The following is a 14718-nucleotide window of genomic DNA, read 5'->3' as shown; positions in this document are numbered from 1 at the left end:
AAAATGTTTTACACTTGGTTAGAGATATATTAGCTCTTTCTTTGGCTGGTTAACCTCTGCGCCAAGGGGTGGCTGGACCGTGCACGCCGATCAGGCATGCACGGTCCAGCCACCCCTTAGATCTGTCCGGTCCGTACGGTCCGGACCGTGCAAGGTCCGTACATCTATGCTTAAGTTCCTTGATCAGCCTGAGTTTATGCTTCCACCGTTCCATCGAAACATTCCGCTAGTGTGCGGTTAATGGAATACCAGACACATTCGGCGCTGCGACAGAATGCTCGCAACGCACGCTGCTTTGATAGCTCTCGCTTGCGGTCGACGGCCAAGCGGCTAGCGGAGAGGTTTCGCGCGGGCGGGGGCAAGCTACAAAACAACCGGAAGTGGATGATGTGACGTCGCATCGTGATGCAGAACCAGTGAGGGCGGGGCTTAGCCGCGATGGCTCGGCGAACGAGTTTAGGAGGGAAAGCATGGCTGGGGAGGAGGGTAACTTGTAATCACTTGTAGCTCTATTAATGGGTAATGCTTCACTTAAATTGAGGCGCGAATGTTATACTTAAGCTGTACCCTACGCGTCTGCAAAATTTGTCCGAACCGTTTCAGGGACCCTTTAACGAATACATACTGTGTCCTGTGACAATTGCCCCTTCCCACACTTGTTATGCTTCACCGCATAGCAGTGCTACAATAAGCAAAGTTGACTTTCGGGAACTGGCATTATTGCAACGCATCGTGTTTTCCAAGCTTCGAAGCCACTGTCGAGGATTACAAAAGCCGAGTCGGCACCATTGCTAGCCGCGGCGAATTATTTAATGGGCACTTTGCAAAAAAGCTGCTGCTCATGCGCGAGCGCGCCGCGTGCGATTGGAAAGCTAGCAGATGACTCCCCACCTGGCTGGGAATTCCAGCACGCTCAGGCAAGCTCCCATGTCCACGTTTCTGAATGCCATGCCAGCGCACTGCGTCGCGTATGGATGTACGAATTATTACGGCAAGAATAACATCATTTTTATTATTTACTTGTTTTCATCCGAGTAGCGGTACCCACTAAAAAGAGCGTCATGGGTGAACACCGTAAAGCGGTTGAATGCGGAAAGCTCAGTTTGGTAACTCGAGGATTTCGACTCGCAGCAAGCACTTTATAACAGGAATACATCATGAATTTTGGTCTGTAATGAGTCCCTTGTATTAATATCTGCCCTTCTTCAATTTTAGGCCAGCTCCAAACTTTTCTAGCCACCCTGACTACGTGCCAACTATTTTCACATACACTCGAACTTCCGGTCAGGGTGCAGTGCAGCGGCACTGCAGCCTGATAAAGGATAAAGAGGCACGTAAAAGCACGTTAATGACAGCGAAGTGACTGCAGTGTGGCATATGCGCAGCAGTGGCGGCTAGTGGTTTCAGAGCGCGTTTTCGTGCTCGCTGTATGCTCGTAGCTCTCAGCACATGGGCTCGCTCCACTGGCGTATCACTAGCTTAAACCATGTGCATGTGCACGCACCAGCTAATGCACGCGTGTTTATTGTGAGACGAAATGAAAATCAATTGCTAACGATTATTTTGATAATCATGTCATACTGTCTCGTATGCCCCTACACATTCTATAGCACATAGATTGGCTACTTGATTCGACAAGTTATATGACATAAATGCAGTCTGTTGGAAAATAGGGTGCAAAGTCCGCGATCATTCTATGCTGCCAACCCAAGTACGAGATAAGTGAGCGCTATGAAGCAAAGGCTAGCCAATGGAATGCAGCCAGCTTTGACAGCTGATGATGCAACAGGTTGTGTGTGTTAGCATATACCCAAGCCACTCGATCCAGTTCATCCCTGAACTTCATTTTAGCTTTGCTTTAATACATACATGTAACAGTCTGCACAGCACTAAATGTGCATCGTAATGCATATAGTTGAGGTTCTACAACACTGCAGAAAGAGAAAACCAAGAGTGAATCTACAGATTTCAAATCCAATGGGGTAGTTGCAAGCTGCCTGAACAAGAAGCACTTATGGGTCACTGATGCTCAGATTGAGCATAAAATTCTTCATGCAACCCTTTTTTTTAAATGTCCAACCACAATGTGCCTGACGCATGGTTGCGGTTGTTGAGTGCAGGGAGCTCCACCCCTGGTCATTGGCGATCGAGCATCGCAAAAAGTCGCAAGTCCATCCCGTGTCCAAAAAAGGAAACGGAATGCAGTCTTCCTCCATCATCGTCTTCCTCCAACAAACAACGCAAGCTGAATTTCCCGCTATGAAACTCGATGGCACAGGTAGCAACAAGGCAACGACAGGAAATGTTTTCCACACAAATACTCTCTACTCTCTCCCCCAGCGGCCTGAACGCTTCCTCAGGCCTACGACAGGGGACGCTAACTTTTTTGCAAAGTGGCGCCCGACAGCAAGAAGCTTGCTAATGAACGTTGAAGCAGCTAGGCCTAGCGTTACCGCGGTGGTGGCTACGGCTGCCGGCAGATCTGCATGTGAGAGCACCAATTCAAGGTGGCGAGGTAATCAAAATGGCAGCGGTGGTGGCATTGATTAATGCTATTTTGGACCTGCGGTCACTGAAAAAATCTGGAAAATCGAACGGCGAAGGGTTCTTGCATCCGAAATTTCAGACATTTTTTACACATCGACTGTATGGGGTAGGTGAAGGTGCCGCGAAGCGGAAAGTTAGTCGTTGACTGTAGACTGCCAATTCCTGCAGCCGACGACACAGTGTCAAAGCAGATTCTTTACAATTCCTCTGTTACTCAAGCGAGCCAGCATTACTGTGACTTTGATTCCTTTTCAATAAGATTACAGCTAATTTTCCCTGCTAGAAACACGAATTCCCCGAGTTTTCCCTGAGCATTTCCAGACTATTCAAAGTCCCTGAGAATTCCTGGTTTTCCCGGTTGGTAGATACCCTGCAAATTGACGGAGTTTGTCCTGAGAGCGAGACAGGAAGTTTCCCAGGATTTCAGCTAAAGATGCCAACACAAGTAGTGGCTTTACTTTCTGGTGAGCTTGGGTCATTGACCTCTCTCTGGTTATCGGTGAAGCAATGTGTCTGGTGTACTTGCTTCCCCCTTTCCACGAACAGCACGGGGATGGCGTTCGTGCTTTGTGTGGACCTTCTCCTCCTCAGAGGCAGTGTTTTGCGATGGCTACAGGTCATTGGATTGGCCAATGATGACGTGACCTGCTTCTAGGCTTGTGTGAATATTCAATTGACTATTATGCTATATTCAATATTTGCTTCAGTTCGAATTACAGTATTCGAAGTTTTTGAGGTATTTGAAACAAACTTATATACACATTTTCTCGCCTACAAGCCAAATCCCCAATTAATGCACACATACATACAAAAAAAAAAGTGTGTATATTTCGTGGTAGTAACTGCATACAATGCCCAAATCATTGCAAAACAGTCTTCATATGAGGATGTACGAATCGACCACGTCGCATCTTTGGCAGCGGCTCTGTTCTCTACTTTGTCGGCAATACTGATGGCGGAGAACTTTGCCCCTGAAGGTGGTTTCATGGCAATGCAGCAAGCGCTCCTGTGGAACCACACCTCATAGTGAAATGCTTACTGCCTTGAAGCCACTCCTTAAAGCGGCCCTGAAACAGCTTTTCAACATAGTAAAATATTGTTGCTGAGCTGTAAATGAGGCTCCTGTGTACATGTGAGCCAAATATTATTGCACTGCCATGCAGCAGGGAAATTACAATCTCGTTTCAAAGCAGTGAACAGACGCTTGTTCTCGAATCCACATTGTCGATCAAAAGCAGTTGGCCAAACAACGCTATTGGCTGATTTTGTGATCGTGAGACCATTCTCAGTAGTATATACAGTCGAATCCACTTTAACAATATTCAAGTGCCACGAAAATTCCATTGTTATATCCGGGTTGCATGAAAAAATTAAAGGGGACGGCAGAGCTGATATGAGAAAACTATGTAGGCAGGGAGGCCAGTGCCCCTCCCCACCACCGTTCTCCGCCCCGTTGCTGATTATGTAACTGCGATTATTATGATTACATGTAACTACATGTATAAGGCGAATAAACATCTTAAGTCAAAGACTCACCCTGTCCCCCTGGCCTGAACTCGCTGCGGTCACAACTCACTGCAAACCGTGGTTTAAGGGTCACAGCCCTGACTGTTAGGGCTGCTGCGAAAGTGCGAGAGAGCGACTGCCACTCTGCCAGCGCGGTGCGATCCAGAGAAGGGTCAGGTGGGCATGCGCAAGCTTGAGTAATACCCCTATACTTGAGACGGTAACCTTGGTAGCCCACACCCGGCAAACAGCGCTGGGTGATGCCTAACAGCCAAGGCAGGTGCAGCGGTGGACGGTGAACTACCGTGGGAAGTTTGGTGCCCATCGGTGATTGGTAGGGGTATGTGAATACCAAATATTAGATATAGAATCACATATTGAATCAAATCCAGAAAAAGAAAGTCTGTTTATCGAATTGAATATCAAAAAAATTTTCACAAAATTTAATGCTTATGAATTTTGGACAAGAAAACACGGTGCTGCACATGCACGAGAGTCTCCTAGCATTGCATATCAAGAATGTAGCAAGCTGTCAGTAACTTAGGTACATAGAAACCAAGATATATAGTACGCTCTACTCTTATTAAAGGGAACACCATATTAGTATGCCAGCACTGATTGAACAGCTCAGTTCTAGTATATGAAGGTCCAGAAAATATTCTTTTAGTCGTTATAATTTCTTCTGAATAGCATCAAGGGCTTTTCTTTTTATCTAAAGCTAATGAATTGGTGATATTATGTTGTATGGAATACCAATAACCTTGGCTTAATAGACGACCTGTGTTTTGTGGCAATCTTTTATTTATTGCATAGAAATTTTTGCTTTCCAGTTATTCTCCGAAATACAGAAGGGTTATCCCAATTTTACGGCAGGTAGGTTATCACAACGTCTGTAGTACAAGGCATCCACGCCTATGACATCAACTACTAGAAGGGCACCCCAAATACCATCTGCGCTTGCCTCAATTCTGTCAGACTTCCCAGCCCTCACAATGCCTTAAATCTTAAGCTGCCAGTACGTCATAATGTCACGCATCATATTGTCACCACAAGCCCCCCAGTGTTCTGCTGACCCAGACGCATTGCTGGTGACCGCCTTGCCATCGCAAGGGGAGAATTAAACCACATGCTGCAACTGGCTATCATACGTCCTTCATCGAGCAGTTGGTGTTCAGCTCTCCGCATGGCACCAAAGCGTGGCACAGGGGATTCACGCCCGTGCGGCGACTACCGCGCGCTCAACGCATGCACCATACCCGATCGCTATCCACTCCCCCACATTGATGACTTCACAGCCAACCTAGCTGGAACAGTAATATTCAGCAAGAGAAATTTTGTGAAGGCCTACCATTAAATCCCTGTCAAGCCAGCAGACATCCCAAAGACTGCAATTGCAACACCAATCGGGCTTTTTGAGTACGTCCACATGCCATTCGGGCTGAGAAATGCTGCGGAGACATTCCAGACGCTGACCAACGAGGTCACCCCGGGACTCCTCTTTGTCTTTGCATACCTTGATGATCTTCTGGTGGCTAATATTTCCCCCGAGCAGCATAGCAACTATTTGCGCCTGCTATTTTCTCGGCTTCAGGTACACAGCCTGCCCATCAACCCGTTATACCTGCTGTTATACCTGCTGGCCTGAAGCCTTTCCTCTCACTGACATAACGGCACTTACAGTGGCTTCAACGTTGTCAGTGGCTGGATCTCGCGCTTCAGGTGCCCCAGCGCCGTTACAACCAATCGCGGCCGACAGTTCGAACGTGATCTCTTTCGAGAACTCACGTGCCTGCTTGGCGTCTGCGACGTTCATACTACCGTGTATAACCCATCGGCAAATGAAATGGTTGAACACCTTCACTGTCAACTTAACGCCACCTTGATGGCCCACCAGGCTCACTCTTCTTGGGCTGAAAACCTTCCTCTCATCCTGCTAGGCATGCGCTCCTCTTTCAAGGAAGGTACAACGTTGTGGCTGCCCTGTGAATTTTTCCCACCAGCTACTGTTGCCACACCCAACCCAGACAGCTATGTTCAGCAGCTCCATTTCCTGTTTGCACATTTGTGTCCTTGCCCTAGTAGAGTTGCATCATCAAGAAATGTTTTTGCGAATGAAGACATGCCTACAGTGAGCCACATTTTCGTACGGCGTGAAGGCATCTAATCATATCTTATGCCACCATATGACAGCCCTTTCAAGGTACTCAAGCGGACAGAAAAGCTGTTACTATCGACCTCAACGGATGTGAAGAAGTTGTGGCGATGTACAAGGTCAAACTAGTCAAACTAGCGACCTTGTCATCATTATTCGCGTTCAGTGATTCCACAACCGCTGAAACAACGGATCTACCCGATCGCCCGGCATCAAAGGCTGTTTTTTGAGCACCGTTACACTGCTGCTGTTTTCTTAAAAGGGGAGAGCCTTCTAGCAGCCATCGTCACCTTCTTTGGCCACCTTTTACATATGGCACGCTCCGGCGCGTGTGTCTCGTGGCTCGAGCTGCAAGCTGCGTGGTCAGAAGAAGAAGAAAAAAAAAGTTTTTTGGCTCCTGCCATTGGTCCAAACGGTTCTCAGGCCTTTTGCTCGCCGACTCACACATTGTCATAGGGGACATAACCTCGGTTGCTACATTAAGGCCAACCTGGACGACAGACTAAATGACAGCGCATCAAGTGACTTAATTGATCACCGCTCCACACGTCCTCCACAGGAGCTGTCCGCGCCGTTCTTGCCATCTGTCAAGGATTCTGAAATTTCGAGGCTCACGGCAACTTTGCGCGATGCTCACTCACTGCCCCCCTTCCCCCGCACTTATCCAACATCTGCGCAAATGCATGCAACTGGCCATGACACTTTCGCATCCGCCATCTAAATCAAAAGCTATAGTCTTGTGATGGGTTGCTCTAAGCTACAAAAATAGACTGATGTGTATCTACGAATGGCGCCGTGAACAAGAGGCCGCCGTACAGTGTGTTGCAAAGATGGCAGCCATGCATAACTTTGTTGCCATTGCGTGCACTCAACGTCGTTTTCGAGGCCGTTTGCTGATTCTTCAGAGCGTCACGCAGCTGCTGCAAATAGATCTAAGCTGATTCGGCACCAAACCATAGCTTTAGTCGCGGATGATGTCGCCCGAGGAAGCAGCGCTGATTAGGCCTAATGGCCAAGGCAGTGTGGCTGTGACGAACATTTGTCGTTGGCCAATGTGGTAAAAGGTCCGCAAGCTGTCACGGAGTGCTTGCCACTAATGTGTTCATATGGATGGCTCATCAGTGATCAGTTTCGAGACCACGCGTGCGGGTTAGGTTGATGGCTGTTTGAAGCAGCATGAAGTTCGCCACTGCAATCCAACGCAATCTGTGTGCATATAGACGGCTAACGTAATATATGCTGCTTTTGTTGCCGTTCTGTCTGTCCACGGCGTGTTATCATTTTTATCAGTCCTGTCGACCCGGACAAACCTCACCGACAGAGGCGAACCCGGCCGATGCGGCGCCGTTCTGCAAATTGTAGCATTTCGGGCGCTGTGTGCGTGATCCCGGCACCGCGTCAACGTCGGAGAGTGCTCACAATATGACAAAGTCCACTACTGCGTCAGCCGGGGCGGCCCATTCATGGCACTCTCGGTGCTCCTTTTGTTTTGAAAATGAAGTGAAACGCTTGCTTGGGCGGCATCAAACACCGCGCACATGTGACATGTGGCACTCCATGAGTCTCTACACTGAATATATAGAATATTTGAAAAATCGAATATGCAATTCGTGAATCAAATTATTTCTACCTTCACTATTCAATTCGATTCAGTAATATTCGAGTATTTACATGCCCCTACCTTTTAAGCAAGTAAAGAACAAATTTCTTTAGATTTGTCAACATCTGGCACTCATGTCAAGGTTTTCTGCAAATCCCACTACTTGAATTGCCCGAACTATTCACTTCGAAATTATTTGCCACTAATTACTATTTGCTTCGACTTCGCTTAAAGCCAAAAAAAATTATATTTGCACAAGCCTACCTGTGATTGATAAGCCTGCCTGAATGATTTAGCATGCTAACATCATGTAGCTTATGCTCCAAGAATGATGTAGCTGCATGGTAAGAGTCAACAAATTGTACTGTGTTCGGTACTCCTGCAAATATCTTATCCCTTGACCTGTAAATGAGTTTGCTCCAATTCTCCTATCGAATAAACCACCTGTTCTGCTCCTCCAACCTCTTGTCCTCGCAACTCTTCACCAAAGAAGCAACTCTTGTCAAGGTAATATGGATGACGGCGTGGGTCCGCTTAGCTTCCATCCAATGCACGGGTAGCACAGGCCAGCTACCTGTTTTTAAGACGCAATGGCAGCATAGGCAACGAGCGCAAACTTTGGTGTGTCGCCCGACTCTGAGACCACGGCACCCAAACCTTACAAGGGGAAAATAAAGAGAAAAATAAGCCCAGCTGTACTGGTGGATTGCATTTCTACAATATACTAAAAAAGCCACTCACACCGTGTGAGAAGGCTTGATATCCCTGAAATGATGCAAAGACAAAAGAAGGATGGCAACCACGCAACCAAGGTCGATCCAAATAGGTCACGAAGCTTCGGGCACAAAGCGGTTCAGGACAAATTGTCACTGACATCAGAAAGGGTGGTTATGGGAGCAGCGATTGATGGGCGACTATGTGAGGTGTCAACAAACATTGGGAAAGAAAACAAAAAAACTTTTTATTTAAAATAAGACACAGCTTATTCATTCGACAAAAATAATCATTTTTATATAGTGTGGTGGGAGAGGAAAGTACAACAAGAATAATCAATAAATACCTTTTTTTTCAGTGACTACCATAAGTGGTGCTGATGACTGCAATGCAATACAGCTCTTGAAGCCCGCAGAAAGGCATGCTCGTAAAGTTATTTTGGTTACAATACACCTCCTTCACACGTGTTGTTTTGCTTGTCAATGTGTGTCTGAATTTAGTGGCATGGGTAGTTTCACAGTTTCTTAACCTGTTCAGTCCAAAGTAGTGAGTTACGACTGCCAGATAATTGTTTACTTTAGCTGTTTTCACGCCACTGCGCTGGCTGACAGGCTTGGTGTCTGACGATGGGACTAGCACTCTACACCCAAAGCTTTCGTTGGCCTCCAAAGAAGGTATGTTTTGTGCAGGGGTGCGATTTCGACACCCGTGCAGCTGACCTTCTGCTGCACTGGTTTCCGCGCTGAAAGCTCGAAACGGCCATATAGTTAAATGGCGGGGCATTTAAATATACAGCTTAATAGCAGGCCACCAAAACAAGTTTCACACCTTTGAGAACAAAATGATTTCACTTCTGTTTTTAATGGATATGACATCGCATTATTTTTTGTTTCGCAAGAAGTGTTCCCTCGTCACACAGATGGCACTAAGCTCCATGAACTGCCGAAGAACTGCCATGTTTTGAATGTATAGGCTTCTATGGAAGCTGCGCTACCAGGTATATTTACCTTGCCATCACTTTGAAGTTCCTGAACCAGATCACCATGATGTCATGGATTTTTAGAGTATTTGCCTAAGCCTCGTTAATTTTTTAACGGTAAAAATAGGCCACATTGTATTCTAAAGTAGCTGAAGACTGTACTTGGCAAGTTTTGAGAACTTTTACTGCCCCACAAAGGCCTAAATACAAGAAGGCACATTGAAATTCACAATGTCACACTGATGAGCTGGTACTGAGGTTTCAGCAAGAAATTGAAAAAAATTGAAGTCTGATCTTCATTTTCTATTCTGCTAACCAACCTCCTACCGTGAAATTAATGAAAATTAGTGTTGAAAGGATATTTGGTCAGTCTAAACTAATTAAGTGTTCCTCCAAATTTACTATCCATAAGTTAACACTGAAAGTGACATCGAAGAGCAACACTGCATCAGTTCCTTTCAAGGCAATATTTGCATTTATTGGTTGGGAAAAGGTTGATCATCGGTGAAAAAAAACGTCTACGCTTTCACTCCTTGAATTTATGCTTAAACCACAGCACCAGTACATTGGTATGATGTCATGCTGTATGGGCAGTTTCCCTGCATTAAGGCTTCTCAAAACTACCCGAGTCATTGATTCCACTACAATAGAATGCAACCCCCATTTATCAATAAGCTATTAAGCAGCTTCAACTAGATGTAGCTAAATACATGATGTGACGAGCAGCTAGTGCTGGAAATACAAGGCTACATCACCACCTGTTTGTCATTTTTTGCGTCTTTTCTGGCTTACACAAGCCTCTGTATACAGTAAGACTGGCGTTTTTGACGTTACAGTAGTGTAACTTAGCAGTATAGCTAAAGTCATTGCCCCTTTTTGAAAGTAGAAGTGCCATTACTTACGACTAAACACCAGCAGGTATTCATTGTTCGGAAGTTCCACAGCCATGAAGGCATCCATAGGATTGTGGTGGAGGAAAGACAGGTTGTTGTCAGGCTGGACTAAACCTGCAAGTTGCGACGCAAACAGCAGATGACAAAATTACTGTAGAATAGTGCAGATGTATCCCCAACAGAGTTTTAAACCATCTGCTAATAAACGTATCACAGTTTACAGAATTGCAGAGTGCCAGCTCACAGACCTAAGCAGCAGTGTTGGTAGTGCCATGTTGTGATGCGTTATTCACCCCAACATGTTAGAAGGTTTTGTGCTTGTCATTGTGCTTGCAGAAAAGGGGAGAGGGGGGATGCATACCCTTTGCACTGATGATAACTACTGCCAATGCCCTAGCACCAGTATATGGGTAGAATGTGGTCACTGCAATTACAGTTTTCTGTACCCTAGTCATGTCAGTGTCACACGGTGGCACCACCAGCATTCCTGCACAGATCTGTGTCTTCGGTGCTGCGTAAACTTAATACGTCCACAGAAAGGATAAATATTTCTGATCTTAACGCTTCACGGATTTGGCCCTTTCATTCGTATCTGTTGTAGGGGCCAACAAAAGCAGTATAGAGGCACAATTTGCAGCAAGAGCAGGTCATTGTGGCCATCACATTAGGCAAGAAAGACAGATGCAAAGGTAAATGGGCAGCACTGCTCTCTAGCTCTTTCTTGAAAATTCTTGGAATGTTTGTTTCAATAAGACTGGTTGTTGGGCGAGTTGGTTCATACCGTGAGGAAATAAATGGACTGCTAGAAATTCAAGACAAGGATGTAGTAAGAGACATGGACAACCGCTAACTTTCAACTAACTTTATTCTTTGTCGCTCGTCAATGTATGTCTTTCGTCGCACTGCTTGTGATTATGTCCTTGTCTATGTACTTGTCTTGAATTCCACGCAGTCCATTTGTTTCCTCACAGAATGTTCATTTATTTTTGGGGTTCACAATATACAACGAAAACAGAGAAGCACATGCAAAACGTGTTTCAGCCACCTCGAACGAGGCGTGTCTTCCATCGAAGCCAAATTTAGGCATCTGCAATGCTCACAAGTTCAAAGCAAAGGATACAATTACATAAACCGTGAAAGTGGAAGAAAAGACAAATTCCGCTTTTATTTTTCTATTCCTTATTATTTCGACTTTATCAATTAAAAAAATACAGATAATTCCCTTATGCCTACCTTGGCTTCACTGTCCATTACTACAATGCATACATAAGTTCCTAATTATTTTTGAAATTGCATGAGAAGGAGCAGCCATTGCCAGCATGCAGTGCCAAGACTCCTCTATTTATTGTTATCTCGATAAAAAAAAAAAAGGTACTTATTGTTTGATTCAGTATTGGAAGCAAGAAGTTCAGAAGGCTAGAGGTGTGGACAAGTTGGTATACATTGATGACTGAAAGCAATACTTTTTGAAAGATTTGCATTCACCTTCACCTGTCTAAACTAACGTTATACAAATTACTCATCCGCACCAAACTTGAATATGCAGTGCAAATTTGTGATCCGTATCAAACTAACTTAATATAATCTTTATAAATGGTACAAAATAACTCGGTTCGTTTTATACTGTCTAAATAAATGCAGCAGAACTGCAAGCATAACATTAATGAAAGCTAACCAACTACCTTCCGTTGCTTAATGCCGCATGATGCTCCGCCTAAGCCTCTTTCACAAACTATATCATTATCCTTGCCTGTGTGATCTGCTTGTCCTTTCTCCCTATTATATTTCACGTCATGTAGACCATGCCCAAAGGGTTGGCATTCAGGTATGTAGGACCAATTCATTTCTGCACACTTACGTACCACGAACGTCTAATGATTGGAACTGTCTAGCCACACAGTTAGTAACAATCCCAAACCATGACAAATTTGTGAATGCATTAACCAATATTTTGTAACATTTCTTTGTCATGCTTGTTTCTTTTTTAGATAATATTTCATTGTTAGGCAATATTTTTGTGACATTCTCTATTGGGCCCTTATTTTGTTCTAGCTAATGTTGTATAGTTAAACCTCGATATAACGAAGTAGGTAAAATCGGCAATTTGCTTCGTTATACCAAAATTTTGTTGTAGTCAAATTCGATTTCTTATGCAAATAAGTACAGTTGCCGATTGATTTTTCTTACAAGGAAAGGGGTGGCAAAATTTTCTGAGTTATCGGGCAATCGAGAAAAGCAAGTTTGAATGAGAAAGCCATTCAGTTTGACGAATTTGGGAGTCGGCAACGAATTATACAGTTCCATGCCACGTACGCGAACGATATCTTCACAACAGCAATACAAATTAAGCGAAGCCGGCCACGCTTTTGCGTGCACTCCGCCCCCGCGTCTGATAGCATAGACTGCACTCCAACGGGTCACCGAAAGCTGAGAGTAAATATGCAACCTCCAAAGACAGCTTACATGATGCCACACCGTCTTGGCCCGCCCACTCTTTGCACACGCGGCAGATTACCTCTAAAGCAGCGTGGGCGGCTGCGTATGCACTCAGTCGTGCTTACAGCCATGCGCAGCCAAGGTGGAGTGCACAGCATAAATTGCAAAGCCCGCCAAGTTATCCCCCCCCCCCCCCCCACACCACATTGCCCGTCGAGCGCGCTTGATCGCGTTACCCCGAGCTCGCTCCCCTCCCCCTCTTTGCCTTTACTCGTGTGGGAAGGCGGCACTCGTAAAGCCATCATCTATCTTGTTTCACCTTCGCACACTTACACTGGCACCTAAAGCACACAGTGCAGGGGGGTGATAGGATCTTATCGAACTTGGACTTTATACGGACATAGCGCGGCTCCGCTTACGCGGTGGCTCTTGTGGCGCTGTGCGCGATTGGAGAGGTGCGATTGTAAGCAGCCGCTTGTATTTCAGTCATTTGACCAAATGTGTCCTGGAAGTTTCCATTTATTGTCTCGGCATTCTTTTGCGGCGGAAGTGAAATTTCTTTATATTGAAATCGCATGCAAACACACTTCGTTATATTGAGGTTCTAAATACATGGTGTTGTGTGGACAAGAGGATATGAAAAGTTATGGTCCTAACGATAATTTTGTTATATTAAAGTTTGTTACATCGACGTTTAACTGTATAATTAGCAATACTTTTATACATTCTTTAAATTCATTATCCTATTCTGTATCATTATTAATCACTTCCCTCTATAATGCCTGTTGACCCTCAGGGTAAAATAAGTAAATAAATAACTAAATTAGAATAAATTTAGAGAGTGTGGCATTCAAACAACCCTTACAAATAAGACAAGCTACAGAAGTCAACTGATGGTTCCACTCACAGACGGGCTCTGTGGTGCCCTGTAGATTGTACAGGTAGAAGAGGGAGGGGAGGCCAACGCAGAGTCGGTCCTGCCAGACGTCCAGACATTGGGCCACGCCGGGAACACTGATGACCTGTCGGCCGCCGTGACGGCTCTTCGTTCGATTCACCTGATGAACTAGGACCTGAAGGCAGTTATTGACAGTATAAGGGCAGAACAGAGCTAACATTTCGGCAAGCGCACTCGTCTAAACATTGGCTCAGGGTTGAGGCTCCTCATGTTCTCACACTGTTAATGGGCAACACTAGTTTTACAGACATATAAAGAGGTAAAACAAAAGTCCACAGCTGGTGCTTTAGAAGCGGATGACACTGAGGGTCACAATATCATTTAGGAGTTGCGGCCAAGGAATATGGCAATGTTTTTGGAACCAAGAGTTATACTAGCATCAAATAAAGGTAACCATAGTTTTTACAGTTCTTTTCTTTGATAATCAATCAATCAATACTCTAGACTATTACTTGAGCACATCTCTTCCAATCCATGAGCTAAACATATTGTGCCCGCTTTTCTGAATATCACAGCTCAATCTTCAAAGCTTCTAAGCCTAATGACAAGTAGTTCTGGGGCATTGTATGCTTGGCTCCTCTGTTGCAATGGTAATAGTCATTTTTTGGCAGGCTTTTGGTACCACGGTCAGTTGTGGTTGAAGTAAAAATCTGGCATTTGGCTTAAAATACCCCGGGGAGCATTTTTTCAGTAATTCAGCTGTTCTTTTTTTTTTCAGACCATGTTCAGCATTGTGCATCAACACAAAACGACATGACACTGTGTTTACGTAAGGAAATAAATATTTAGAGATCTCAGGACAGTAGCAGACGGCAAAACCTGCTTTATAACAGAAGTGCATCTGGAAGCAAGTGCTTTTGTGACATCACTACTGCTCCTTGCAAATGGCACTGTTCCTGTTGTTAATACTTCAAGAACACTGTCAAATAACCA

The 14718-nt window shown here is 44.9% G+C and overlaps 1 protein-coding gene across 8 annotated transcripts in view; it reads right to left on the bottom strand.

Annotated features, from left to right (window-relative positions):
- gek (serine/threonine-protein kinase gek) overlaps window positions 1-14718 on the bottom strand; it is a 336626-nt gene that overhangs the window by 48516 nt on the left and 273392 nt on the right. For all 8 annotated transcript variants that reach the window (XM_055071676.1, XM_055071677.1, XM_055071678.1 and 5 more), the window contains 2 exons: window positions 13735-13900; window positions 10401-10505 (listed from right to left, as the gene is read on the bottom strand). In XM_055071676.1, the coding sequence (XP_054927651.1) occupies window positions 10401-10505; window positions 13735-13900 (271 nt within the window). The remainder of the gene's footprint in view (window positions 1-10400; window positions 10506-13734; window positions 13901-14718) is intronic.

The sequence above is a fragment of the Dermacentor andersoni genome, chromosome 7 (genome assembly GCF_023375885.2).
Source record: "Dermacentor andersoni chromosome 7, qqDerAnde1_hic_scaffold, whole genome shotgun sequence".
Classification (NCBI taxonomy): Eukaryota; Metazoa; Arthropoda; class Arachnida; order Ixodida; family Ixodidae; genus Dermacentor; species Dermacentor andersoni.
Note: the sequence above shows the minus strand (reverse complement) of the source record. Positions and strands in the feature narration are given on the sequence as shown.